The sequence below is a fragment of the Trematomus bernacchii genome, unplaced genomic scaffold, assembly GCF_902827165.1.
Source record: "Trematomus bernacchii unplaced genomic scaffold, fTreBer1.1, whole genome shotgun sequence".
In the NCBI taxonomy this organism is placed as follows: Eukaryota; Metazoa; Chordata; class Actinopteri; order Perciformes; family Nototheniidae; genus Trematomus; species Trematomus bernacchii.
In genome coordinates, this window is record NW_022987847.1 from 41,932 (window position 1) to 67,442 (window position 25,511).

Consider the following 25,511-nt stretch of genomic DNA (forward strand, 5'->3'; position numbering starts at 1 on the left):
GCTACCACTGGCTCAGATAATGAAAAACAACTAAATAAGTTACCATAGCTATGCGGATGACACACAAATTTACGTAACAATTTCACCAGGAGATTATGCTCCAATTCAAACACTGAGTAAGTGCATTGAACAAATCAATGACTGGATGTGTCAGAACTTTCTCCAATTAAACAAAGATAAAACTGAGGTAATGGTTTTTGGAGCCAAGGCAGAACGTATAAAAGTTAGCGCTGAGCTTCAGTCTGCAATGTTCAAAACAACAGATACAGCCAGAAATCTAGGTGTAGTCATGGACTCTGACCTGAGTTTCAACAGTCACATTAAAACAGTTACTAAATCAGCCTACTATCACCTAAAGAACATATCTAGGATTAAAGGACTAATGTCACAGCAGGATTTGGAAAAACTTGTCCATGCTTTTATCTTCAGTAGACTCGACTACTGTAATGGTGTCTTTACAGGCCTCACTAAAAAATCTATTAGAAAGCTGCAGCTAATTCAGAACGCCGCTGCTCGAGTCCTCACTGACACTAAGAAAGTGGATCAGTCCAGTTCTGAAGTCTTTCCACTGGTTCCTCACTGACACTAAGAAAGTGGATCAGTCCTGTTCTGAAGTCTTTACACTGGTTCCTCACTGACAAAATGATGAACCATCCAGAACTCTCAGGTCTTCAGGGACTGGTCAGCTTCCTGTCCCCAGAGTCAGAACTAAACATGGAGAAGTTCAGTTATTATGCTCCAAACATCTGGAGCAAACTCCCAGAAACCTGCAGGTCCGCTGCAACTCTGACTACTTTTAAATCCAGGCTGAAGACTTTTCTTTTTGCCGCTGCTTTTAATTGAACTATTCACATCTTAAACTGCACTGTAACTTTTATCCATGTATTTTTTCTTTTAATGTTTATTTTATTATCTTTTCTTTTTAATGACTGATTTTAAATGCCATTTTCTTCCATTTTTGTAAAGCACTTTGAATTGCCTTGTGTTGAAAGGTGCTGTATAAATAAACTTGCCTTGCCTTGATCTGAACTGATATTGATCTAATCTAGTTCTCATGTTTCAGGAGATCGACGGCCGGGCCCTGCTGCTGCTGCGCAGCGACATGATCATGAAGTACATGGGTCTGAAGCTGGGCCCCGCGCTGAAGCTGTGTCACCACATCGAGAGGCTGAAGCATGGCCGGCTGTGAGGGGGGCCACAACCAGCAATAACCCAGGGGGGGCCACCAGGGGGGCCACAGAACCACCAGGTGGGCATCCAGGGTCTCAAGGCAACCAGGGGGGCCACTGGGCATCGGGGGCCCCATGTTACTGCAGACTCTGAGGGCCACACCTCCAGAGGGGAGACACCTCACCCTCAGGATAACGTGCATCCCAAAGGCCTGCAGTGTTTACAGTGATCCTCGTGCACGTGGCCCTCGTGCACGCTCCCAGGCTCACGACTGACTGATCCGCAGACGGAGAATGTTTCTTCTTCTCCTGTTTTTACTCCCACTGACTCCCACTGACTCCCAGGAGCCTCACATCTTTATTGTTATGATCACATGACGGAGACTGGTCACATGTCAGCCTGCAGGACGGGGGGGTCTATCACCTGGACTTCATTCCGTTTCCTCCTCCAGAGAGGCTTTTATTATGTTAGCCGCCAGCTTCCTGTGAGCTTCCTGCAGATCATCTGAAGACCTCCAGAACTCCTCTTCATCATCTTCATCAGGGATGGGAATCACTGAGACTTCTTATTTATGACCCGGGTCTTATGGGTTCCTGATCTGGAGATCATGAGTCCTCCACAGGTCCTCCACAGGTCCTCCACAGGTCCTCCACAGATCCTCCACAGGTCCTCCACAGGTCCTCCACAGGTCCTCCACAGATCCTCCACAGGTCCTCCACAGATCCTCCACAGATCCTCCACAGGTCCTCCACAGGTCCTCCACAGGTCCTCCACAGATCCTCCACAGGTCCTCCACAGATCCTCCACAGATCCTCCACAGGTCCTCCACAGGTCCTCCACAGGTCCTCCACAGGTCCTCCACAGATCCTCACCTGCAGGTCCTCCACAGGTCCTCCACAGATCCTCACCTGCAGGTCCTCCACAGGTCCTCCACAGGTCCTCACCTGCAGGTCCTCCACAGGTCCTCCACAGATCCTCACCTGCAGGTCCTCCACAGGTCCTCCACAGGTTCTCACCTGCAGGTCCTCCACAGGTCCTCCACAGATCCTCACCTGCAGGTCCTCCACAGGTCCTCCACAGATCCTCACCTGCAGGTCCTCCACAGGTCCTCCACAGGTCCTCCACAGGTCCTCACCTGCAGGTCCTCCACAGGTCCTCCACAGATCCTCACCTGCAGGTCCTCCACAGGTCCTCCACAGGTCCTCCACAGATCCTCCACAGGTCCTCCACAGATCCTCCACAGGTCCTCCACAGATCCTCACCTGCAGGTCCTCCACAGGTCCTCCACAGGTCCTCCACAGGTCCTCCACAGATCCTCACCTGCAGGTCCTCCACAGTTCCTCCACAGGTCCTCACCTGCAGGTCCTTTCAGAACAAAAGACCTCGGACCAGATGCAGTCAAATAAAGCTGAGAAACATTTAATAACCAATGTTCCAACATGACTAACCCTATAATCTGAAACTCTGATCAAAACAAAAGAGATTTAAAAGTATATTTTTGAATCCTTGTTTTAATGAAATAATTCTCTTTTATGTAAAACAGAAACTTGTGTTTTGTAAAAACTGAAAATATTATTTTCTTTCGATCAAACTGAACTTCATTCTGTGTTTTAAAATAGATTTAAATTCACAAAGGGTTTGTGTTCACCGTTAAAGAGTTACGGTACGTCCACACGTGCTTCAACGGAGACGCTTCCCATTCCCTTTGAATGGGGAGACGTCACGCTTTGCCTCCGTTGCTCGCTTCAAGCGTTGACGGAAGCGCCAGCCAATCAAATCATATGCCAGTACAATCGCTAGCCAATCAAACCGCGTGCTTGTGTGTCCGGGGCGGGAGATTCATGTGATTGGTTGTTGGTCGCACACCAGACACGCCCACCGGCAAGCTTCAATGCGACGGAACAGTGTGGACATATAGACCCTAACCCAATGTGAACTATTTTTATAATAATAACGTCGGGAGGTTTCTGTAACAGCTGCAGATCAGGAGAGGGACACCTGATCCTCAGACCCATTACCTGTAGCTCTGCTGTGGTTTAAGTGCTGAGACTGTTCTGTCCGCTATTTAAAAAACTCCAGACTATTCTAATAAATGAAAATAAGGACAGGATAAGGTTTAGCTTCTCTGAGGTCGTGTTGGTCGTCTCCATGCTGCAGATATCCCTGATTCCCATCCCTCTTTGTTCTGATGTCATATTTAATTTCTGATCGTCATCCCGTTAATCCCTGTTAGCATGAGAACAGAAGTGTACAGTTTTATGGGTTTAACCATGAGTATCAGCGACAGAATGTACATTTTGTAGAAATATTTTAAGGAAATCACACACAGTTAGAAATGTGAAGATAAGGCTTCTCTTTTCTAATCACTCGTAGTCACAGGTCTGCTTCCTGCAGCGTCTCTCAGGTCCTGTTACTCCTTCCTGCTTTCACAGTGCCATAAGACCACCGGAGGAAGTCCCTTCATCTCCTCGTCTTCTTCAGACTACTTGAACATATCTGTCCACCAGATAAACCGTGTGTTTCTGACGTTGTGTATTTCCTTTTTATAAACCTGATAAAAACACCAAGACGTCTGTGTGTTTTCAATGAGTGAAATAAGTGATTCAGAGGAGGTCTTTAAAGAGTCCTCTCTACTTTAAAGAGTCCTCTCCTGCTGATGTTCAGGTGTATATCAGTATGTAGTGTCTCTACTTTAAAGAGTCCTCTCCTGCTGATGTTCAGGTGTATATCAGTATGTAGTGTCTCTACTTTAAAGAGTCCTCTCCTGCTGATGTTCAGGTGTATATCAGTATGTAGTGTCCTCTACTTTAAAGAGTCCTCTCCTGCTGATGTTCAGGTGTGTATCAGTATGTAGTGTCTCCACTTTAAAGAGTCCTCTCCTGCTGATGTTCAGGTGTATATCAGTATGTAGTGTCTCCACTTTAAAGAGTCCTCTCCTGCTGATGTTCAGGTGTATATCAGTATGTAGTGTCTCTACTTTAAAGAGTCCTCTCCTGCTGATGTTCAGGTGTATATCAGTATGTAGTGTCTCTACTTTAAAGAGTCCTCTCCTGCTGATGTTCAGGTGTATATCAGTATGTAGTGTCTCTACTTTAAAGAGTCCTCTCCTGCTGATGTTCAGGTGTATATCAGTATGTAGTGTCTCCACTTTAAAGAGTCCTCTCCTGCTGATGTTCAGGTGTATATCAGTATGTAGTGTCTCTACTTTAAAGAGTCCTCTCCTGCTGATGTTCAGGTGTATATCAGTATGTAGTGTCTCTACTTTAAAGAGTCCTCTCCTGCTGATGTTCAGGTGTATATCAGTATGTAGTGTCTCTACTTTAAAGAGTCCTCTCCTGCTGATGTTCAGGTGTATATCAGTATGTAGTGTCTCTACTTTAAAGAGTCCTCTCCTGCTGATGTTCAGGTGTATATCAGTAAGTAGTGTCTCCAGTGGCGTTTTTATATGTACAAAAGTGGTGGGGGACAAAAAACGTAGATGTCTATATATAAGCTTCTGCAGTGACGTGCAGTGAGGTTCATGGCTGGTGAGGCACTGACTCTTCAGGTTTACAAATATTATATTTTGACCTAAACCAAAATATAATATTATTTTCAAAAGCTTTTTTTGTCTGATGCTTCGATTAATTTTAAACAGACAGTTCAACAAAAGGATACCCAACAAATGTAATTTTATCATTTAAATATTGAATTGTTCTCTCTTAGTAAGATCCCATTTTCAATAAAATTGCGGTCTTACCTTGACTTGAAGATGAAGTCCATTTGTCTATCCTTCTGGACAAAAATCTCTTACTTTTTTGTAAAAGTCCTCCTTATCTGTCTTAGGTGCCTTACAAATAATGGACGTCCACTCTCGGCAGCGTCGGAGTGGTGCGGTCACCCTAAGTGACAGACCTAAAGTATCCGGGATTCAGGCATCTTCCCTGGCTTGTACATTTTTTTATTGATGCGCCCTGGAGGTATCAGACTATTTTAAACAACTTTTCCCCGCCTTTCAAACACTTATTCCGGGGTTTTAGCCAGTCATTTTGCACGATATCATTTAACATTGACGGTCTCCTGAAAAAGCACATATTCTGTGCATTTTCAGGAGAGCGTCTATGTTAAATGATTTCGTGCAAAATGACTGGCTAAAACTCTCTTCCAGACATTTAAAAATACTTTCCCCGACCATTTAAACATTATTTCTGGCTTGTAAAGTGCAGTTATGCGCCCTGGAGGTATTATACTATTTCAAACAACTTTTCCCCGCATTTCAAACACTTATTCCTGGGTACAAGTGTTATCTTTCCCCCCCTGGGTGTGTATGAGACAAGTGAACTGAGTCAGCCTGCCAACAAGCAGCAGTGTGCTGTCATTTGAAACATGTTACCCCACTGTTTAACACACTTTTACCCACGTTTTGAGCACTATTTCCTGGGTTGAAAAGACATGTGCTGTAGCCTGGTTCTCTCCCAGTACTGGGTACTAGTTAATGCCACTATCACCACCGCATTTAAACCAGATGAACTGGTAGTTATCCGGGGTGCTGCAGAGTCATTTTCAGGCTCCTCTCCACAATTGTCCCCCTAAAATGATTTAAAATCATTATTTTTGCATTTAAATGCATTTATTCTATCATTTATATGGTTCCCCAACACAATGCACATAGTCTGGAGCTCACTGGGGTCCTGCATATAATTTAATCAGGCGTTTTAACACTTTTTCCCATGAAAATGATTTTTAATCACTATCATGGGGCTATGAAAATAAAATTCCGGGTAATGCAGAGCACAAGTGCACCTTTTACTATTTAAATGTATTTGTATTATATATATTTGGGCTAGAAAGGTGACCTCTCTGGGTGATTTAGTCAGTTTATGGAGCTTAGCCCACAAATCCTGGATGATCCAGGCCGAATTTGGGTGCTCATAGGCGGCCTGCCAGGCGCCCCCACCCGTGGAAAGCAAAAAAAATTGAAGAAAACGCTTAATTATAACTTAAAATAATCAAAAATGAAGTTTTGAAAAATTGTCAAAAAAATGACAGAGTGCCAACGGGAGAAGGGGCCAGACTATTGGCGCTTCAGGCCGATTTTTCCCCTTCTCCGATGGTTGGTACAACGGAGAAGGGGAAAAAGTCCCTGGGCTTCATTTCCACTTCTCTGTCAAAAAGATTCATCCATACTTTTCAGACTACCGTCTGCACGAAATCGGAAACCCAGTTTTTGGGTGCACTCAGAAAAAAACGGCTGTTGCAAATCTTGGAAGAATGTATCCGATGAGAGTGCACTTTGGGTCGGATGAATTTGATGCCTTGAGACCCCCCAGCCTGGTTCTCCAAATACTTTAAGTTTGACATGGAGGAATGCAAGGGCAGTCGACAGGGGACTCTACCCGCATTTGAGGCACTATTTTGGGACACCATTTTTTCATTTTGACCCCTTTTGCCTGGTTCTCACAAAAGTTGAGTTTGATTATTGTGACCCTGGAGGAATGCAAGGGCAGTCGACAGGGGACTCTACCCGCATTTGATGCACTATTTTGGGATACATTTTCTCAATTTAAACACGGACTGGTGATGGCTTGGACCCTTCTAGTGACCTTGGAGGATATGACAGAGAGATGACAGACTCTCTTGCGGGGTCATGAGGCACTATTTTGGGGTACAATTTTTCCATTTTGACCCCTTTTCCTGGTTCTCACAAAAGTTTAGTTTGATCATTTTGCCCATGGAGGAAAGCCATGGGAGTCGACAGGGGACTCCTGCGGGGTCATGAGGCACTATTTTGGGGTACAATTTTTTCATTTTGACCCCTTTTCCTGGTTCTCACAAAAGTTGAGTTTGATCATTTTGCCCATGGAGGAAAGCCAGGGGAGTCGACAGGGGACTCCTGCGGGGTCATGAGGCACTATTTCCGGGTACTTTTTTTCATTTTCACCCAAATTTCCCGAGATGAAATATTTTTTTTTTTTGTTTTTAGCCCATTTTCACCCAGTTTTGGCCACAGCGTTGCCTGGAGGATAGGACCGAGATATGACAGACTCTCTGGCCGCCTCACAAGTCACTATTGTCAGACACTTTCTTTGCTTTACCCCGGTTCTATCACTCTTTCCTCCTTTGACCATACAACCCATTTCCTGCTGGGGTGGTGCCTGGTTCCGGGGTACCCCAAACCCTCTCATGGTCGGGGCACCATGTATTGATGCATCGGACCCAATGTTGCCATCACCAGCCCCGCGTTGGTAGGAGGTGGGACCATCCAACCCGGTGGTAACCCAATACTTCCCTTCGTCCATGCACCATGAATTGATGCATCGGACCCAGTGTCGCAACCACCGATCACGCTAACGCATATAAACGGAGAACTAGAACATCATTTTGATCAAATTAATTGTGTGTGTTTCAGTAAGGATGTCATCTGAATGCCCGGTGTGCAGACTCTTCTATCTGGCATTGAACAAACACCTTAAGCACAAGCATGCAGTGCGGAACTTGGAGGAGAGGGGAATCCTCCTGAAATAGCCAGTGGAAGGATAAATGTTCGGACCAAACCCTGTCCCATCGCTGGGTGTTCGTACGCTGGGAAGAGACTGGACCGTCATGTAAAACATGACCACCCTGAGTTGTCCCGACATGAGGCACAGCAGGTCATGGCAAGGCTGAAGCATAGTGTGGCACTGCAGTTGCTCCATGACCTCCGTGAGACTAACCCCATCATTGGAATGGCTACATCATTGGATATAGACAATGAGGAGGAATACCCCGGGCACCCTCCACCCTTCTCCCCACATACCGAGTGTGACAACGAGGACTGCAGGCAGGTGATGCTGGAAAATGTGTCATTGAGGGCTCAAAAGGATGCCCTCAATGATGAGGTGAAGACCCTGCGCTCCAGGCTGAAAAAGGAGCTAAAACCCAGGAAGCAGAGTGCTGCTGTTCTTGAGGAAGAGGACGAATGTATACGATTTAAGGGCCTGGCAATCCCAAGTACCTCCGGCATAAACACAGTAGCCTCAGGCAGCAATACCCCTGTGAAGAGCCCGGTGAAGACTGTCATGCTTGCAGTAGCCTCCGGTAGCGAGACCCCTGTGAAGAGCCCGGTGAAGACTGTCATGCAGTCCCCAGTAACCTCCGGTAGCGAGACCCCTGTGAAAAGCCCGGTGAAGACTGTCATGCTTGCAGTAGCCTCCGGTGGGAAGAGACCGGTCAAGAACCCTGTGAAGAGCCCGGTGAAGACTGTCATATTCCCAGTTTCCTCCGGTAGCGAGACCCCTGTGAAGAGCCCGGTGAAGACTGTCATGTTTGCAGTAGCCTCCGGTAGCGAGACCCCTGTGAAGAGCCCGGTGGAGACTGTCATGCAGTCCCCAGTAGCCTCCGGTAGCGAGAACCCTGTATGCCGGAAGACCCGTGCGTCTAAGCTGGCTAAGGACTTGCCCTCTCCCTCAAATTACTGGTCCACTGGGTATGGACGGGGGAATACCATGCGTCAAATCACGTTGCCTAGAAGCATGGAGGCGTACCTTCAGACATACTGGGATCATTGTTTGGGTGTCGCTCCGACAGTAAAACAGAAAGACAATGTTCTGTCGAAGGTCAGCCGGATAAAGAACTTCATAGTATACATGGCCCATGGTGTTAACCGCCTGTCAGACTGGCTGTTCCTAAGAAACATGAAGATGATCCGTGGCTGGAGCGAGTATATTGTAAAGCCGGGCCGGGCAGTCACAACATCAGAGTTCTTCCTGAAGAATGTGCACCAGTTCATGGGGTACATGTCTGAGTCAAAGCCCCGGGGGTGCAAGCTCACCCAGTCTGATATGACCCACATAATGAGAGAGGTGAAAGCCAACATGAAACACTTGAATAAGGCAGTCACTCTACACCAGTTTAAGGTGAAGAGGAACAAACTGGATTGTCTGCCGAGCCAGGCGGAGCTTCTCACCGCCATGGCGGCCGCTGAGAAGCGCATCCCGGAGCTCCTCGACCTGATGGCCCGCAAGCCGACCTCAACCACCCAGAAGCTTCTCTATGGCTATCTCACCCTCCATTGGAGCCTCCTGTATGGCCACCGTACGGGCGTGTACGCAAACATGAAAAACAGTGAGGTCTTAGAGGCAGCCATAAGGGGAACTGCTGAGGGCTACATCATCCATGTGCAGGATCACAAGATGGCCAAGACATATGGCGAAGCACAGCTGGCGCTTACAGTAGAGGAGTTTAGCTGGGTCATGCGGTGGATGGGGATTAAAGAGGCATTGCTGGGTCCTCAGAATGAATTCTTCCTTTTCACAAGGGGGAATCGGGCCTCCAAGAACCTGAACGCTCACTTGAAGAGGGCATGGGCTGATGCTGGGCTAGAAACAGCCGTCACCTTCACAATCCTGCGCACTGCCCTGGCTGACAATATCAAGCATCACCAAGATCCAGAAAGCCGGTCGATTCTCGCCAGGTTTATGTGTCACGACGTAACCACGGCGGACCGGTTCTACGCGAATGCGCCTGGAATAAAGGAGGCATTGAGAATCCGCTCCATGTTCAGGGCGTCATCGGTTGCGGCAGCAGCTGCATCAGCATCAGAAGGATGTCTACCGCTGTCAGATGGGGAGACCTCCGAAGAGGGCTCCGGGGCTGAGAGCAGCAGACAAGACCCCAACAATACCTCTTCTTCAGAGCACGAGCAATGATGGGTCAGGGGCAGTGGACTCAACCTGTTTGCCCTGGTGCACCGTACGAATTAGACGCCTAATATGGTCCCCGGAACCCCGCTAAACATTGTGAATATGTATACCGTGTATATAATTATTATTATAATCCTGGGTATACATTTTGTAAATAGTACAATACCTCCAGGGCGCATAACTGCACTTTACAGGCCAGGGAAGGTGCCTGAATCCTGGGTATACATTTTGTTAATAGTGCAACACCTCCAGGGCGCATAACTGCACTTTACAACGTAGGGTAAAAAATTTAGTAGTACTATTATAGCAGCAGTAGTGCAACGTGTAAATAGTTGATGTTTTAGGCTGTGTGTACTGTGGTTTTTGTTAAAATAAAAAAAAAAAAAAAAAAAACAATAACCTTGATGGTTACCAGGGGCACTTTCCATCAGCACCGGGGAGGCACTCTCCTTGGTGCTGAACCCTGTGACGAGCGCTCAAGTGTTGGCAGAGGAGGTGTAAGCCAGAGGAGGGTGAAAAAAAGTTAAAGTGTTTGAACCTCCAGCCCAGAAGGGGGGTGGTGGTGCTAATAAGAAGGCCGAATTTGGATGCTGATGGGCGGACATAAAAGCACCACAAAATCCACCCCCCTTTAGGGTCACCAGGGGCACGAGGTTCTGGTGGGTGTGAATACCTGTGTTTAGTCCGTGGGGGAGTGCTTAACTGCGGGGGCCCGGGGACTCAAGGTGTGCAAGGTTATGGAGGTGCCACTGTTATGGGGACATGCTGGAGGTCATTAGTCCGTCCTTTGGGGGCCTGTGAGGGGGCAGAGAGAGGTCTCTCTCCTGGAGGTGTGAAATAAACAGAGTCCCACTGTTAGGGACTGGTGCTGGAGGTCTCTAGTCCGTCCTTCGGGGCTCTGTGAGCGGGCAAAGAGAGGTGATTTTCCCGGGCTCTCTCCTGGAGGTGTGAAATAAACAGAGTCCCACTGTTAGGGACTGGTGCTGGAGGTCTCTAGTCCGTCCTTCGGGGCTCTGTGAGCGGGCAAAGAGAGGTGATTTTCCCGGACTCTCTCCTGGAGGTGTGAAATAAACAGAGTCCCACTGTTAGGGACTGGTGCTGGAGGTCTCTAGTCCGTCCTTCGGGGCTCTGTGAGCGGGGCAAAGAGAGGTGATTTTCCTGGACTCTCTCCTGGAGGTGTGAAATAAACAGAGTCCCACTGTTAGGGACTGGTGCTGGAGGTCTCTAGTCCGTCCTTCGGGGCTCTGTGAGCGGGCAAAGAGAGGTGATTTTCCCGGACTCTCTCCTGGAGGTGTGAAATAAACAGAGTCCCACTGTTAGGGACTGGTGCTGGAGGTCTCTAGTCCGTCCTTCGGGGCTCTGTGAGTGGGCAAAGAGAGGTGATTTTCCCGGTCTCCGCCCTGGAAGTGTATAGAGTGCTACATTTTGTAAATAGCAGAATACCTCCATGGCGCATAACTGCACTTTACAAGCCAGGGAAGGTGCCTGAATCCTGGGTATACATTTTGTAAATAGTGCAATACCTCCAGGGCGCATAACTGCACTTTACAAGCCAGGGAAGGTGCCTCAATCCTGGGTATACATTTTGTAAATAGTGCAATACCTCCAAGGCGCATAACTGCACTTTACAAGCCAGGGAAGATGCCTGAATCCTGGGGTAAACATTGTTTAATTGTTTAAGTGTTTTTAAATGTATGGAACAGTGTTTTGTCTCTTTCAAAACTCTCCCGTCATTGGCCGGATACATGGGGACGATTTTATATTCACTATGACCGTTAATATTCCAGTGAGACGAAGTACGTCCGGTGACGGGAGTGATCCCATGTTAATTTTGTCCAAAAACCAGAGCATTCCCTCATCTTCTTGTAGTTTCAAAAGTCTATCATATCGATAGATTTATGATTAAAAAATGATGAAAGTAGGGTAGACATGTGGATATTATCCGGCTGAACAAAACGTGCATTTATCTAACAGGTACGTTTCCCACAGATCTTATTTTGAGCTATTTTCTAAAATCCTATGGAGAAATCTCATTGCTTTTTTGTCGAGGGAAGCCACGCGCAGCTTACTTCCGGGTTTTAGGACGCGTCACTGCAGCTCTCTCGTCTCCTCTTCACACAGCACACTTTTCGCGGCATACGTACTTACAGCCAATCAGCTCTGAATGATGTGAGATGACGTATGGTGGGGATGGCAGCTCAGTGCCCCTATGGTCATTATTTTTTTGCCACACACATTAAATAGGAAAATACTCTGAGCATGCGCAGTGTAGTTTTTACAGTCACCGTTCACTTAGACAGTGAGAGGGAGGGGCATGATCAGGTTTTGTCCCACATGGCTCTAAACAGCTCAATAGGCACACACTGTAGACACTAATTAGAAGAACACAGACTAAAACAGCAATGTGCAGACGAATCAGATGATTCAACATGATCTTAAAATATATTTTATATATTTTTTTATTTATTTTTTGCATTTTTTGTAATCATTATTTGCAATACTTTCTGCTGACACTAGGTGGGGCTGTGCCCCTAATGACCAGTCGCCACTGAGTGTCTCTACTTTAAAGAGTCCTCTCCTGCTGATGTTCAGGTGTATATCAGTATGTAGTGCCTCTACTTTAAAGAGTCCTCTCCTGCTGGTGTTCAGGTGTATATGAGTATGTAGTGTCTCTACTTTAAAGAGTCCTCTCCTGCTGATGTTCAGGTGTATATCAGTATGTAGTGTCTCTACTTTAAAGAGTCCTCTCCGGCTGATGTTCAGGTGTATATCAGTATGTAGTGTCTCTACTTTAAAGAGTCCTCTCCTGATGATGTTCAGGTGTATATCAGTATGTAGTGTCTCTACTTTAAAGAGTCCTCTCCTGCTCATGTTCAGGTGTATATCAGTATGTAGTGTCTCTACTTTAAAGAGTCCTCTCCTGCTGATGTTCAGGTGTATATCAGTATGTAGTGTCTCTACTTTAAAGAGTCCTCTCCTGCTGATGTTCAGGTGTATATCAGTATGTAGTGTCTCTACTTTAAAGAGTCCTCTCCTGCTGATGTTCAGGTGTATATCAGTGTGTAGTGTCTCTACTTTAAAGAGTCCTCTCCTGCTGATGTTCAGGTGTATATCAGTATGTAGTGTCTCTACTTTAAAGAGTCCTCTCCTGCTGATGTTCAGGTGTATATCAGTATGTAGTGTCTCTACTTTAAAGAGTCCTCTCCGGCTGATGTTCAGGTGTATATCAGTATGTAGTGTCTCTACTTTAAAGAGTCCTCTCCTGATGATGTTCAGGTGTATATCAGTATGTAGTGTCTCTACTTTAAAGAGTCCTCTCCTGCTGATGTTCAGGTGTATATCAGTATGTAGTGTCTCTACTTTAAAGAGTCCTCTCCTGCTGATGTTCAGGTGTATATCAGTATGTAGTGTCTCTACTTTAAAGAGTCCTCTCCTGCTGATGTTCAGGTGTATATCAGTATGTAGTGTCTCTACTTTAAAGAGTCCTCTCCTGCTGATGTTCAGGTGTATATCAGTATGTAGTGTCTCTACTTTAAAGAGTCCTCTCCTGCTGATGTTCAGGTGTATATCAGTATGTAGTGTCTCTACTTTAAAGAGTCCTCTCAGACCCTAAGGGAAGGAGGGTCACTCAGACCCTAAAGGAAGGAGACCCTAAGGCAGGGGTCTCAAACTCAAGGCCCGGGTGCCAAATCCGGCCCGCGACTTCATTTTATGTGGGCCCGCAAGAGCTTGCAAAGAATATAATAAGTTTATTATACGGTTACAGAAGCAGGTTGCCCATAAACTACATGTTCCACAATGCATCTCTTTTTGTGACATGCGCACTGAAGAGACTTGCAATGATTTGCCCTGGACTTCTGCTTTCAGACGTAATTAATTACCAAGTTATTATCCTATCCGATAATAATCCAATTCAGAGGCAATAATGTAACATAATACATTATTTTATATATATATATATATATTATATATTTATATCGTTACAACCGGCCCTTTGAGTGCAACCTTTATGCGAATGTGGCCCGCGATGAAATTGAGTTTGACACCCCTGCCCTAAGGGAAGGAGGGTCACTCGGACCCTAAAGGAAGGAGACCCTAAGGGAAGGAGGGTCACTCGGTCCCTAACGGCCCGTCCACACAGCGGCATGCGTTGAAAGCTTCACCATTCACTTTGAATGGGGTGACGTCACTTTTCGCCAAACTGCATTGTGGGAAGCGAAGCGGAGCTTTGCTGGCGTGGCTCGCTGCAAAAGTTGAGCAATGTTCAACTTTTGAAGCCTCGGCAGAAGCGTCAGCCAATCGAATCATATGCCAGTACAAGCTCTAGCCAATCAAACCGCTGCTTGTGTGTCAGGGGCGGGAGATTCATGTGATTGGTTGTTGGTCGAGTTTCAGACACTAAGGGAAGGAGACCCTAAGGTCCCTAGGGCATAGAAGGAGCTGGATAGAGAGGGTCAAAGGTGAGTGGAGGGGGTGGGGGCACAGGTAGAGAGAGCACATCATATGCTAATGAGGCTAATGCTAACAGACAGGGTTTCTTCACACCTGTTGGAGAGAGACGTGATGAAGATATTTAGAATAACAACGAGCCACAGGTTTATTTCAGAGTCACATTTATTTCTTTGTCTCTGGGTTACTGAGGGACAGGCTGACTAAATAATAAATACAAAGTGATCCACAGCTCAGATCAATGTAAACTTTAAAACATCTTTACACAAACAATTCGTCCACCTTTGTGACCCAAAACCTATCCATATATTTACAGATCTGTACAAAGAGGAAGAGGAAGAGAAGGGTCTGCTGAGTTCAGATATTTATCTACAGGATAGAAAGGATAGGAATGAAGGTGTCGTCATCATGCTTCAGTACGGAGTCACGCTAAGAGGACCAGGACCCCCGTTTATTTGGTTCTGAACTAAAGTCACATTTTACTTTGAAATCTGACTTTTTCTCAGAATTCAAACATTTTTCTCCGAATTTAAATTATTACTCAGAATGTAGATGTGTTTGTCAGATCTCACAGACATGTAAACATGTGTCCCTCACTCTCTTCCGTGTTATTCACGTGTAAAAGTATGGCTACATAGACTGTCATCTTTAGCATATTGCCTGAGTACCATCACAATAAACACATCTATGTATCATATGATTGTGAATATGTAAACACAGCCTGCAGTACGTGTGTCTGATATAACATCTCATCAACTCGCCTGCCGTACGTGTGTCTGATATAACATCTCATCAACTCGTCTGCCGTACGTGTGTCTGATATAACATCTCATCAACTCGTCTGCAGTACGTGTGGTCTGATAATAACATCTCATCAACTCGTCTGCAGTACGTGTGTCTGATATAACATCTCATCAACTCGCTCTGCAGTACTGTGTCTGATATAACATCTCATCAACTCGTCTGCAGTACGTGTGTCTGATATAAACATCTCATCAACTCGTCTGCCGTACTTGGGTCTGATTATAACATCTCATCAACTCGTCTGCAGTACGTGTGTCTGATATAACATCTCATCAACTCGTCTGCCGTACGTGTGTCTGATATAACATCTCATCAACTCGTCTGCCGTACGTGTGTCTGATATAACATCTCATCAACTCGTCTGCCGTACGTGTGTCTGATATAACATCTCATCAACTCGTCTGCCGTACGTGTGTCTGATATAACATCTCATCAATCTCCGGTCTTTGCCGTACGTGTGTCTGATATACATCTCATCAACTCGTCTGCCGTACGTGTGTCTGATGATATACATCTCATCAACTCGTCTGCCGTACGTGGTCTAAGATATACATCTTCTATCACTCGTATGCCGTGCGTGTGTCTGATATAACATCTCATCAACTCGGCCTGTCGTGCGTGTGTGTCTGATATAACATCTCATTCAACTCGCCTGCCGTACGTGTGTCTGATATACACATCTCATCAACTCGTCTTGCAGTACGTGTGTCTGATATAAATCTCATCAACTCCGTCTGCAGTACGTGTGTCTGATATAACATCTCATCAACTCGTCTGCCGTACGTGTGTCTGATATACATCTCAATAACTCGTCTGCCGTACGTGTGTCTGATATAACTCTCATCAACTCGTCTGCAGTACGTGTGTCTGATATAACATCTCATCAACTCGTCTGCAGTACGTGTGTCTGATATAACATTCTCATCAACTTCGTCTGCAGTACGTGTGTCTGATATAACATCTCATCAACTCGTCTGCCGTACGTGTGTCTGATATAACATCTCAACTCGTCTGCAGTACGTGTGTCTGATATAACATCTCATCAACCTCGTCTGCAGTACGTGTGTCTGATATAACATCTCATCAACTCGTCTGCAGTACGTGTGTCTGATATAACATCTCATCAACTCGTCTGCCGTACGTGTGTCTGATATAACATCTCAACTCGTCTGCATGTACGTGTGTCTGATATAAACATCTCATCAACTCGTCTGCATTACGTGTGTCTGATATAACATCTCATCACTCGTCTGCCGTAACGTGTGTCTGATATAAGATCTCATCAACTCGTCTGCCGTACGTGTGTCTGATATAACATCTCATCAACTCGTCTGCAGTACGTGTGTCTGATATAACATCTCATCAACTCGTCTGCAGTACGTGTGTCTGATATAACATCTCATCAACTCGTCTGCAGTACGTGTGTCTGATATAACATCTCAACTCGTCTGCAGTACGTGTGTCTGATGTCTGATATAACAATCACATCAACTCGTCTGCCGTACATGTGTCTCTGATATAACATCTCATCAACTAGAACATACCAGAAACGTATTGGCATCTGAAGAGTTACTTTTCTGTGTCAGTTTATACAAATAAATATATTCAGATGACGTGTGGCAGGTTTTGAGCATTTGGTACAACATCCCATAATCCATCACCATGACAACCAGCTCGTTTTTAAACATACATCCTCCATCAAACCCAAAAGATCACAGAAAACATGCTGAGGCCCAAACTCCACCTCTTCCTCCTCCTCCTCCACCTCCTCCTCAGATTGTCCTCGTCACTGACGCCTCCTGCCAGTCACTTATTGCATTAGAATATGAAATGTAATGGTGAGCTATCTTTAATATCATCAGTGAAATTTGTACTCTATGATCGACAGAGGAAACAGAAACATCTCTCTGTTGGAAACGCACCTCAAATGTTCAAAGGGTTATTTTAAAATGTGATCACATGAAGATGTTTTGGCACCTTTGTGTTTGCATGGTTTCTAACTAACAGAGTGTCTGATGGGTATTCACAGAATACATTCAGTACTTCTTCCTTGGGTCAAAACTGAGAGTGGTTTTAGTTTCTGAATGTTGATGAAGTCGGGCTGAGGGAAGTCTTAAAGGTCCCCTATCATCCTCTTCTTCATCAATATATCACAGGTCTCAGATATATCCAGAGCCTGTCTCTGATTGGCTGAAACACCAAACAGATCATTGCAGCATTACCCATAATCCCCTCTGTTTTCAGCCCTGTTTCCAAAGTGCTGATTCTCTGTCTGTTACTTTAGATGAAAATAAGGAGCCCCTCCCCCACGCCCCTCTGAGTAGACATTTGGTTCAAAAGAACTCATTAGGCGCGTTCCACACCGCAGTACTTTTCCCACTTTAGTTCCGATATAGTTCCGAAATGTCGCGTTCACACCAAAAAGAGCCGGAACTCAAATTAGTTCATGAGAACCTTTGTACCCCCTTTTCAGTCCCTGCTGGGAGTCCCAGCAGCTTCTACTGAAGCCTTCCCCAACTCCGGGGACTTCCGGCCGGGGAATTCGGGCAGCAGTATACGCCGTGAAGTGGTTTGCGGCCCTGCCAGTAAACCCAAAGCAGAAGAAGAAGAAGAGTGACGTCAGCGGCTTCATTTGCCTTAATCCTTCCCCAGGAACTTATTCCGGTGGAACGCGATCTTGTACTAAGTTCATGAGAACTAAAGAGTTCTGATGAACTTTGTGGGAAAAGTACTGCGGTTGTGAAAGCGCCTAATGGTGCGTCTAGGAGGAGATTCAGGTGATAAGGGGGGGGGGGGGGTTACCTAGTTGCTGATTGGCTAATGGTTACACAAGACAAAACATCGTTATGACATCATCAAGTGGCCAAAATCTGATCAGCTCATTTTCAGACAGTTTTTATAAAAATGGAATCAAAAAGAGACGAGAATCTTTGTTCCGAAACTTTCAGAGTCTCTTTCCACAGAGGGGACACATGTTGATGAAGAAGAGACTTGAAGAAGAGGGACACATGTTGATGAAGAAGAGGACATGAAGAAGAGGGGACAACATGGTGATGAAGAAGAGAAATGAAGAAGAGGGGACACATGTTGATGAAGAAGAGACATGAGGAAGAGGAGACACATGTTGATGAAGAAGAGACATGAAGAAGAGGGGACACATGTTGATGTAGAAGAGACATGAAGAGGGGACACATGTTGATGAAGAAGAGACATGAAGAAGAGCGGACACATGTTGATGAAGAAGAGACATGAAGAAGAGGGGACACATGTTGATGAAGAAGAGACATGAAGAAGAGGGTTTTGCAGAATATGCAATGTTTCTCTGCAGATGCATGATCCTCTCGTTTCTGACCAAACACCGTCATCAGGTCCTTTAAAATATATTAAAACTGGTCCGTTAGTGTTCTACAAGGGTCCTGGGGGGGGGAGCGCTCGTCCTGAGGACCCCCGTCAGAGTTCTCCGCCTCCCCCTCAGAGATGGCCTGCATGGGGGAGGGAGGGAGTCGGCATCGCGCCCCCGTAGCGGCTGCTGCTGCATGGGGGGGGGATTCTGCAGCGTCCTGACCTGGATGGGGGGCAGGATTTCGGGGAGAAAGACTCGGCGTTGGTCCTGAGGAAGGGGCTGCCAGGCAGGGGGGAAGAAGACGCTTCCCTGGGGGGCCGGGGGGAGGCCAGCAAGGGGTCTCCGGGTGGGCGGGGGGAGGCCAGCAGGGGGTCTCCGGGGCGGGGGGACGAGGGGCTCCTCAGGATCTCCGTGGCCGACATGCGGAACCCGGACTCAGATCGGCTGCCTTTCCTCAGCAGCAGCAGCTTGAAGTCCTCGTTGGAGGTGCTGGACTTCCTGGCGCTCCTGACGATGGACCCGGAGACTCTGTTGGGGTCACAGAGGGGGAGGGGGGGGGAAGAGGGGAGACCGGGGGAGTCACAGCGGGGGAGGGGGGGGGAGTCGATGCGGCACCAAGATGGGTCCTGGAGTTCAGTTCAGAGGAATCCTTTCTCCCCAACACCTTCCTCTTAGACCTGCAACAAGAACGCTTATAGTGAGGGCTGGTTCAGACTGACCTGGGATCAGCTCCTAGTTCTGCTGCTATAGACTGAAGACTCTCCTCTTAGTGAGGGCTGGTTCAGGCTGACCTGGGACCAGCCCCTAGTTCTGCTGCTATAGACTGAAGACTCTCCTCTAGTGAGGGCTGGTTCAGACTGACCATGGGACCAGCTCCTAGTTCTGCTGCTATAGACTGAAGACTCTCCTCTTAGTGAGGGCTGGTTCAGACTGACCTGGGACCAGCCCCTAGTTCTGCTGCTATAGACTGAAGACTCTCCTCTTAGTGAGGGCTGGTTCAGACTGACCTGGGACCAGCTCCTAGTTCTGCTGCTATAGACTGAAGACTCTCCTCTTAGTGAGGGCTGGTTCAGACTGACCTGGGACCAGCTCCTAGTTCTGCTGCTATAGACTGAAGACTATCCTCTTATAGTGATTTCTGGTTCGGACTGACCTGGGACCAGCTGCTAGTTCTGCTGCTATAGACTGATGACTCTCCTCTTATAGTGAGGCCTGGTACAGACTGACCTGGGACCAGCTGCTAGTTCTGCTGCTATGGACTGAAGACTCTCCTCTTATAGTGAGGGCTGGTTCAGACTGACCTGGGACCAGCTGCTAGTTCTGCTGCTATAGACTGAAGACTCTCCTCCTAGTGAGGGCTGGTTCAGACTGACCTGGGACCAGCTCCTAGTTCTGCTGCTATAGACTGAAGACTCTCCTCTTAGTGAGGGCTGGTTCAGACTGACCTGGGACCAGCTGCTAGTTCTGCTGCTATCGACTGAAGACTCTCCTCTTATAGTGATTTCTGGTTCAGACTGACCTGGGACCAGCTGCTAGTTCTGCTGCTATAGACTGAAGACTCTCCTCCTATAGTGAGAGCTGGTTCAGGCTGACCTGGGACCAGCTCCTAGTTCTGCTGCTATAGACTGAAGACTCTCCTCTTACAGTGAGGGCTGGTTCAGACTGACCTGGGATCAGCTGCTAGTTCTGCTGCTATAGACTGAAGACTCTCCTCCTATAGTGAGGGCTGGTTCAGACTGACCTGGGACCAGCTCCTAGTTCTGCTGCTATAGACTGAAGACTCTCCTCCTATAGTGAGGGCTGGTTCAGACTGACCTGGGACCAGCTCCTAGTTCTGCTGCTATAGACTGAAGACTCTCCTCCTATAGTGAGGGCTGGTTCAGACTGACCTGGGACCAGCTACTAGTTCTGCTGCTTTAGACTGAAGACTCTCCTCCTATAGTGAGGGCTGGTTCAGACTGACCTGGGACCAGCTACTAGTTCTGCTGCTTTAGACTGAAGACTCTCCTCCTATAGTGAGGGCTGGTTCAGACTGACCTGGGACCAGCTCCTAGTTCTGCTGCTATAGACTGAAGGACTATCCTCCTATAGTGAGGGCTGGTTCAGACTGACCTGGGACCAGCTCTAGTTCTGCTGCTACAGACTGAAGGACTCTCCTCCTCCTACTTACATACTGACCCTAGGTTCAATTCTCACAAAACACAACATCCCCTTCCACTGCTACGCCGACGATGTACAGATCTATCTGCCACTCAATTCAAATGTAAACTCACTACAGCTATTGATGGACTGCTTAGCAGAGATCAAATCCTGACTGAGCCAAAATGTCCTCAACCTCAATGAGAGCAAGACTGAGGTCATCTTTTTTGGACCCCAACCTCCAGCCTCCCAGGTTGATATTCTGGGCTCCCTCAAAAATAATATCCTCCCCTCTGTCACGAACCTTGGAGTGACCTTCAATAGCGCTTTTAAATTCGATAAGCAGGTCAGCAGCGTAGTCAAAACCTGCTTTTTTTAAATACGACTATTGGCCAAGTCGTTTTTATCGTTTGAGGACCTGGAAAGGGTTATTAACGCCTTTGTTACCTCGAGGTTGGACTACTGCAATGCTCTGTATGTGGGTATGGACCAGGCGTCAATTAAACGCCTGCAGCTAGTCCAGAACGCAGCTGCACGTCTTCTCACTGGCCACAAAAAGCGTGACCACATCACCCCAATTCTGGCCTCACTACACTGGCTTCCAGTTCGGTTCAGAATTGATTTTAAAATCCTTTTATTTGTTTTCAAAGCCCTAAATGGGCTGGCTCCGGCCTATATAGCTGAACTCCTCCAGCGCTACACCCCAGCCAGAGCTTTAAGGTCTGCTGACCAGCTGCTGCTGGTAGTGCCCAAGACCAGGCTCAAAACCAGAGGGCACCGAGCCTTCTCAGCAGCTGGCCCTAGGCTCTGGAACACTCTGCCCCTCCATGTGAGGTCGGCCCAGACCCTAGGGGGTTTTAAATCTACACTGAAAACACACTTCTTCTCTCTGGCCTTCTAGTCAGAGCGGAGCACGACTCCTGACTTTTCCCTGTGTTTTCTTTTTAAATATCTGTTGTAATTTATTGTCTTTTATTGTGATTATAGAAATGTGTTTTTATGTGATTGTAGTTATTACATGTACAGCACTTTGGCCCGACCAAACATCGCTTTTAAATGTGCTCTATAAATAAACCTTGATTTGATTGATTGATTGAAAGGGTTTTCTGCTGACCTGTGGATCAGAGCGAACAGGTCCTCGGTGGTTCGAGTCCTGGTCGGGGATGCAAACACGCCATCTTCCTCCGGTTTAGACTCTTCACTCAGGGAGGAGTCTCCAGCGTCAGGGGGGGGGGCGTCTGTTAACAGAAATCAACACTTAATATCCTACAGCAGAGGTGAAGGAGACATGTGTCATAAACCCTTCCAGTCCTTCCAGTCCTTCCAGTCCTTCCAGCTTAAACTGAGACATAAGGAAATGTTCCCTGAAACCCCCAAGGATGGGGCCTACGTAAAGCCAGTCTGGATCCAGAACGTGGTCTGTCTTAAGACAGCTGTTTATTGAACCTGGTTCTCCAGAAGTTAGTGGAGACCTGATCCAGGAGGGCCTGAGCCTGAAGGTAGACTACATAACTTCTGGTCCATCAGGAGGATCAATACAGAAGCAGGACCTCAACATGGGGCCCAACCTGGGGCTCTGATAGAACCACTAACGGCCCGGAGAGAGAGACGGATCACATGACGTACCTGTCTGTCTGCAGAGGTCCTGTGTCACTGCAGCTCTGGAGGACTCTTCTTCTTCTGTGGTTCCTGCAGCTCTGGAGGACTCCAACTCTTCTTCTGTGGTTCCTGCATCTCTGGAGGACTCCAACTCTTCTTCTTCTGAGGTTCCTATAGCTCTGAGGAGGCTCTCCAGGATGTCCTCTGATTGGCCGTCAGCACTCATTCTGTCCTCAACCAATCCAGGGAGAGGACCTTCTTCATCCTCCTCCTCTTCCTCACCTCTCTGCAGAACAGATGTTTCTACTTCCTGTCTGAAGTCTGTTTCAGGTTCCTCCTCCTGGGGGGTCAGGGGAGACTCTGAGGAGGCCTTCAGAGAGGGAGAGGGGAGGAGAGACTCTGAGGGAGGGGGGCTGAGGAGAGACTCTGAGGGAGGGGGGCTGAGGAGAGACTCTGAGGGAGGGGGGCTGAGGAGAGACTCTGAGGAGGCCTTCAGAGAGGAGGGGGGAGAGACTCTGAGGGAGGGGGGCTGAGGAGAGACTCTGAGGGGGGGGGCTGAGGAGAGACTCTGAGGGAGGGGGGCTGAGGAGAGACTCTGAGGAGGCCTTCAGAGAGGGAGGGGGGAGGAGAGACTCTGAGGGAGAGGGGCTGAGGAGAGACTCTGAGGAGGCCTTCAGAGAGGGAGGGGGGAGGAGAGACTCTGAGGAGGCCTTCGGAGAGGGAGGGGGGCAGGAGGCTGGTTTCTCCCCCAGACCTCCAACCCCCCTGTTGAAGGAGCGCAGCTGAACCGAGTGCAGCACGGTGGGGGTGATGAAGAACCCATGAAGGGTTAGGTCCAGGTGTGAGGGGGGGTCCAGGTGTGAGGGGGGGTCCATGTCTGAGGGGGGGTCCAGGTGAGGGGGGGTCCATGTCTGAGGGGGGTCCAGGTGTGAGGGGGTGTCTCTCCAGGGGGATCCAGCTGTGAGGGGGGGTCCGTCCTGGGGGGGGTCCAGGTCAGCTGTGAGGGGGGGTCTCTCCTGGGGGGGTCCAGGTCCCTGCAGGACAGCGAGGACTTCCTCTCGGGGACTTGGGGTCTCCTCTTGGACTGTGGCCCTGGGAAAAAGGCGTCGGGGGGGGGGCAGGAGGAGGTGGGGGTCTCGCTCTGACTAGAGTAACCACTGGAAGGGCTCCCCAGGCCCCCCAGCGAGGGGGGGGAGGGGGCCGTGGGGGAGTCGGGGGTCTCCTGGCTCCGGGGGGGCCCCTCGATGACGGTGGTCCCCGTGGCGGTGCTGGAGTTGGACAGCGAGCGGTACGGGTCCACCCCCCCTCTCAGGTCCCCACCCCCTCTCAGGTCGCTCAGGAGCCACAGGTCTGCGTAGTCGCTCTGCACCGCCCCCCCATCTTTAAAAGAGTCTATGGAGCTGAAGACGCCGAAATCAGGGAGACCATCGGAGACCCCCCCCCATTTATCCTCTCGATGAAGGAACACCTGGGAGTTCTGGATCTGGTGAAGAAGAAGAGAGGGTCAACAATTCCATTCCTCACACACTTCATGTATATCACACCCTGCTCTACATTTAGTTCACTGTCTTTCAACAAGTTTATTTTCTACTTTTCTATTTCAGATGTTTACATTTTAGTTTATTTCTACTCTTTTCATTTCCCTAATGGACAACGCCTTGTCGCTGCAACGCAAACATTTCCCCAATTAGGATCAATAAGGTACTTCTTGTCCAGGTCCACCTGCTGGCCTTTCGTGACCATGTGACCATGTGACCATGTGACCATGTGACCATGTGACCATGTGACAGCCTACAAGGAAGCTCTTTCCCACGCAAAGACACTCTACTACTCTCGTCTCATCGGTGCCCAGCAAAGCAACCCTAGAACACTGTTCTCCACCATCAACCGCCTACTCCGCCCCCCCGACGCCCCCCAGCCCCCCAGCCCTCTGGTGCTGCCGATCTCTGCTCCAAATTCCTCAACGTCTTCCAGGTGAAAGTTCCCTCAGCAGCTCCCGGCGCCTGCACTGTTCCTCTGACTGCTCGCCTGAAGGCGCTTTGTACATGTAATGATCACGGCTCTATACTCGTGTCCTCTCCTTCCTCTCCAAGGCTTTTCATGTGTACATTAGCTACAGTGTGTGGCTCCTACCCAGCAACCCAACGTACCAGTGGACACTTCTGGTCCTCGGGGGGGGGGGGTCCCTCGCTGCAGATCTTCCTTAAAGACGAGCTCCTCTTGGGGGGTGGGGGCCGGGACCTGGGCCTCCTGAGGGAGAGGCAGCGAACCCCCGACAGGTCGTCCTCGGGGGGGTCGGAGAAGCCACAGTCGTAGTGCATAGAGGTGTAGTACCCCTCCCCGTCCACAGAGTACTCTGAGGGGGGGGGCTCCGAGAAGCTGCTGCAGGTGGCCATGCTGGTGAAGCTGGGGCAGCTCAGGGCCCCGCCCGCCTCCTCCAGGATGTCCATGGCAGCCGAGGAGAAGGACCCCAGCCTCTGAGTCCTGGGGGGGTGGTCCATCAGGTCCTCGGTGGGGTGGGGGGTGGCGTTCAGAGAGAGCTGGGAGTCACAGTGGGTGGTCAGCAGGGGGGAGGCGGCGTGGGGGGGAGGGTCTCTGAGGTCTGCAAGGGAAGGAGAATTCATTTAAACAGCTTTCAACACGAGAGAGAGCAGCAGAAACATCATCATAATACATTTCCTTAATATAGCACACTTTAAAAACAACGTCATCTCAAGGAGCTCCACGAGGCGAGGAGGAGAACAGAGAATACAAAGTGATCTAAGGAGCTCCACGAGGCGAGGAGGAGAACAGAGAATACAAAGTGATATAAGGAGCTCCACGAGGCGAGGAGGAGAACAGAGAATACAAGTGTATAAGGAGCTCCACGAGGCGAGGAGGAGAACAGAATACAAAGTGATATAAGGAGCTCCACGAGGCGAGGAGGAGAAGAGAATACAAAGTGATCTAAGGAGCTCCACGAGGCGAGGAGGAGAACAGAGAATACAAAGTGATATAAGGAGCTCCACGAGGCGAGGAGGAGAACAGAGAATACAAAGTGATCTAAGGAGCTCCACGAGGCGAGGAGGAGAAGAGAGAATACAAAGTGATAAGGAGCTCCACGAGGCTAGGAGGAGAACAGAGAATACAAAGTGATAAAGGAGCTCCACGAGGCGAGGAGGAGCAGAGAATACAAAGTGATCTAAGGAGCTCCACGAGGCGAGGAGGAGAACAGAGAATACAAAGTGATCTAAGGCTCCACGAGGCGAGGAGAGAACAGAGAATACAATGGATCTAAGAGGTCTCCACGAGGCGAGGAGAGACAGAATACAAAGTGATCTAAGGAGCTCCACGAGGCGAGGAGGAGA

The 25,511-nt window shown here is 48.3% G+C and overlaps 2 protein-coding genes and 1 pseudogene across 3 annotated transcripts in view; 2 read left to right on the forward strand and 1 right to left on the reverse strand.

The window, feature by feature from the left end:
* LOC117468676 (sex comb on midleg-like protein 2) overlaps positions 1 to 1,243 on the forward strand; it is a 36,949-nt gene extending 35,706 nt beyond the window's left edge. The window contains exon 17 of the mRNA XM_034112902.1: positions 1,064 to 1,243. Within this exon, the coding sequence (XP_033968793.1) occupies positions 1,064 to 1,189 (126 nt within the window). The 3' untranslated portion in view covers positions 1,190 to 1,243. The remainder of the gene's footprint in view (positions 1 to 1,063) is intronic.
* Positions 1,244 to 1,741: 498 nt separating this feature from the next.
* Positions 1,742 to 3,737, forward strand: LOC117468675 (leucine-rich repeat extensin-like protein 3). Of its 2 annotated transcripts, none has more exons than XM_034112901.1 (3): positions 1,742 to 1,803; positions 2,085 to 2,358; positions 2,414 to 3,737. In XM_034112901.1, exons 1-3 carry the CDS (start codon positions 1,742 to 1,744, stop codon positions 2,591 to 2,593), a joined length of 516 nt encoding a protein of 171 aa, XP_033968792.1. In that variant the 3' UTR covers positions 2,594 to 3,737. The 2 variants fall into 2 exon arrangements, with proteins under 2 accessions (XP_033968792.1, XP_033968791.1); XM_034112900.1 differs by having other exon boundaries at positions 1,742 to 1,792.
* A 14,446-nt stretch (positions 3,738 to 18,183) lies between these two features.
* On the reverse strand, positions 18,184 to 24,766 carry LOC117468674 (annotated as a pseudogene).
* Positions 24,767 to 25,511: the final 745 nt, after the last annotated feature.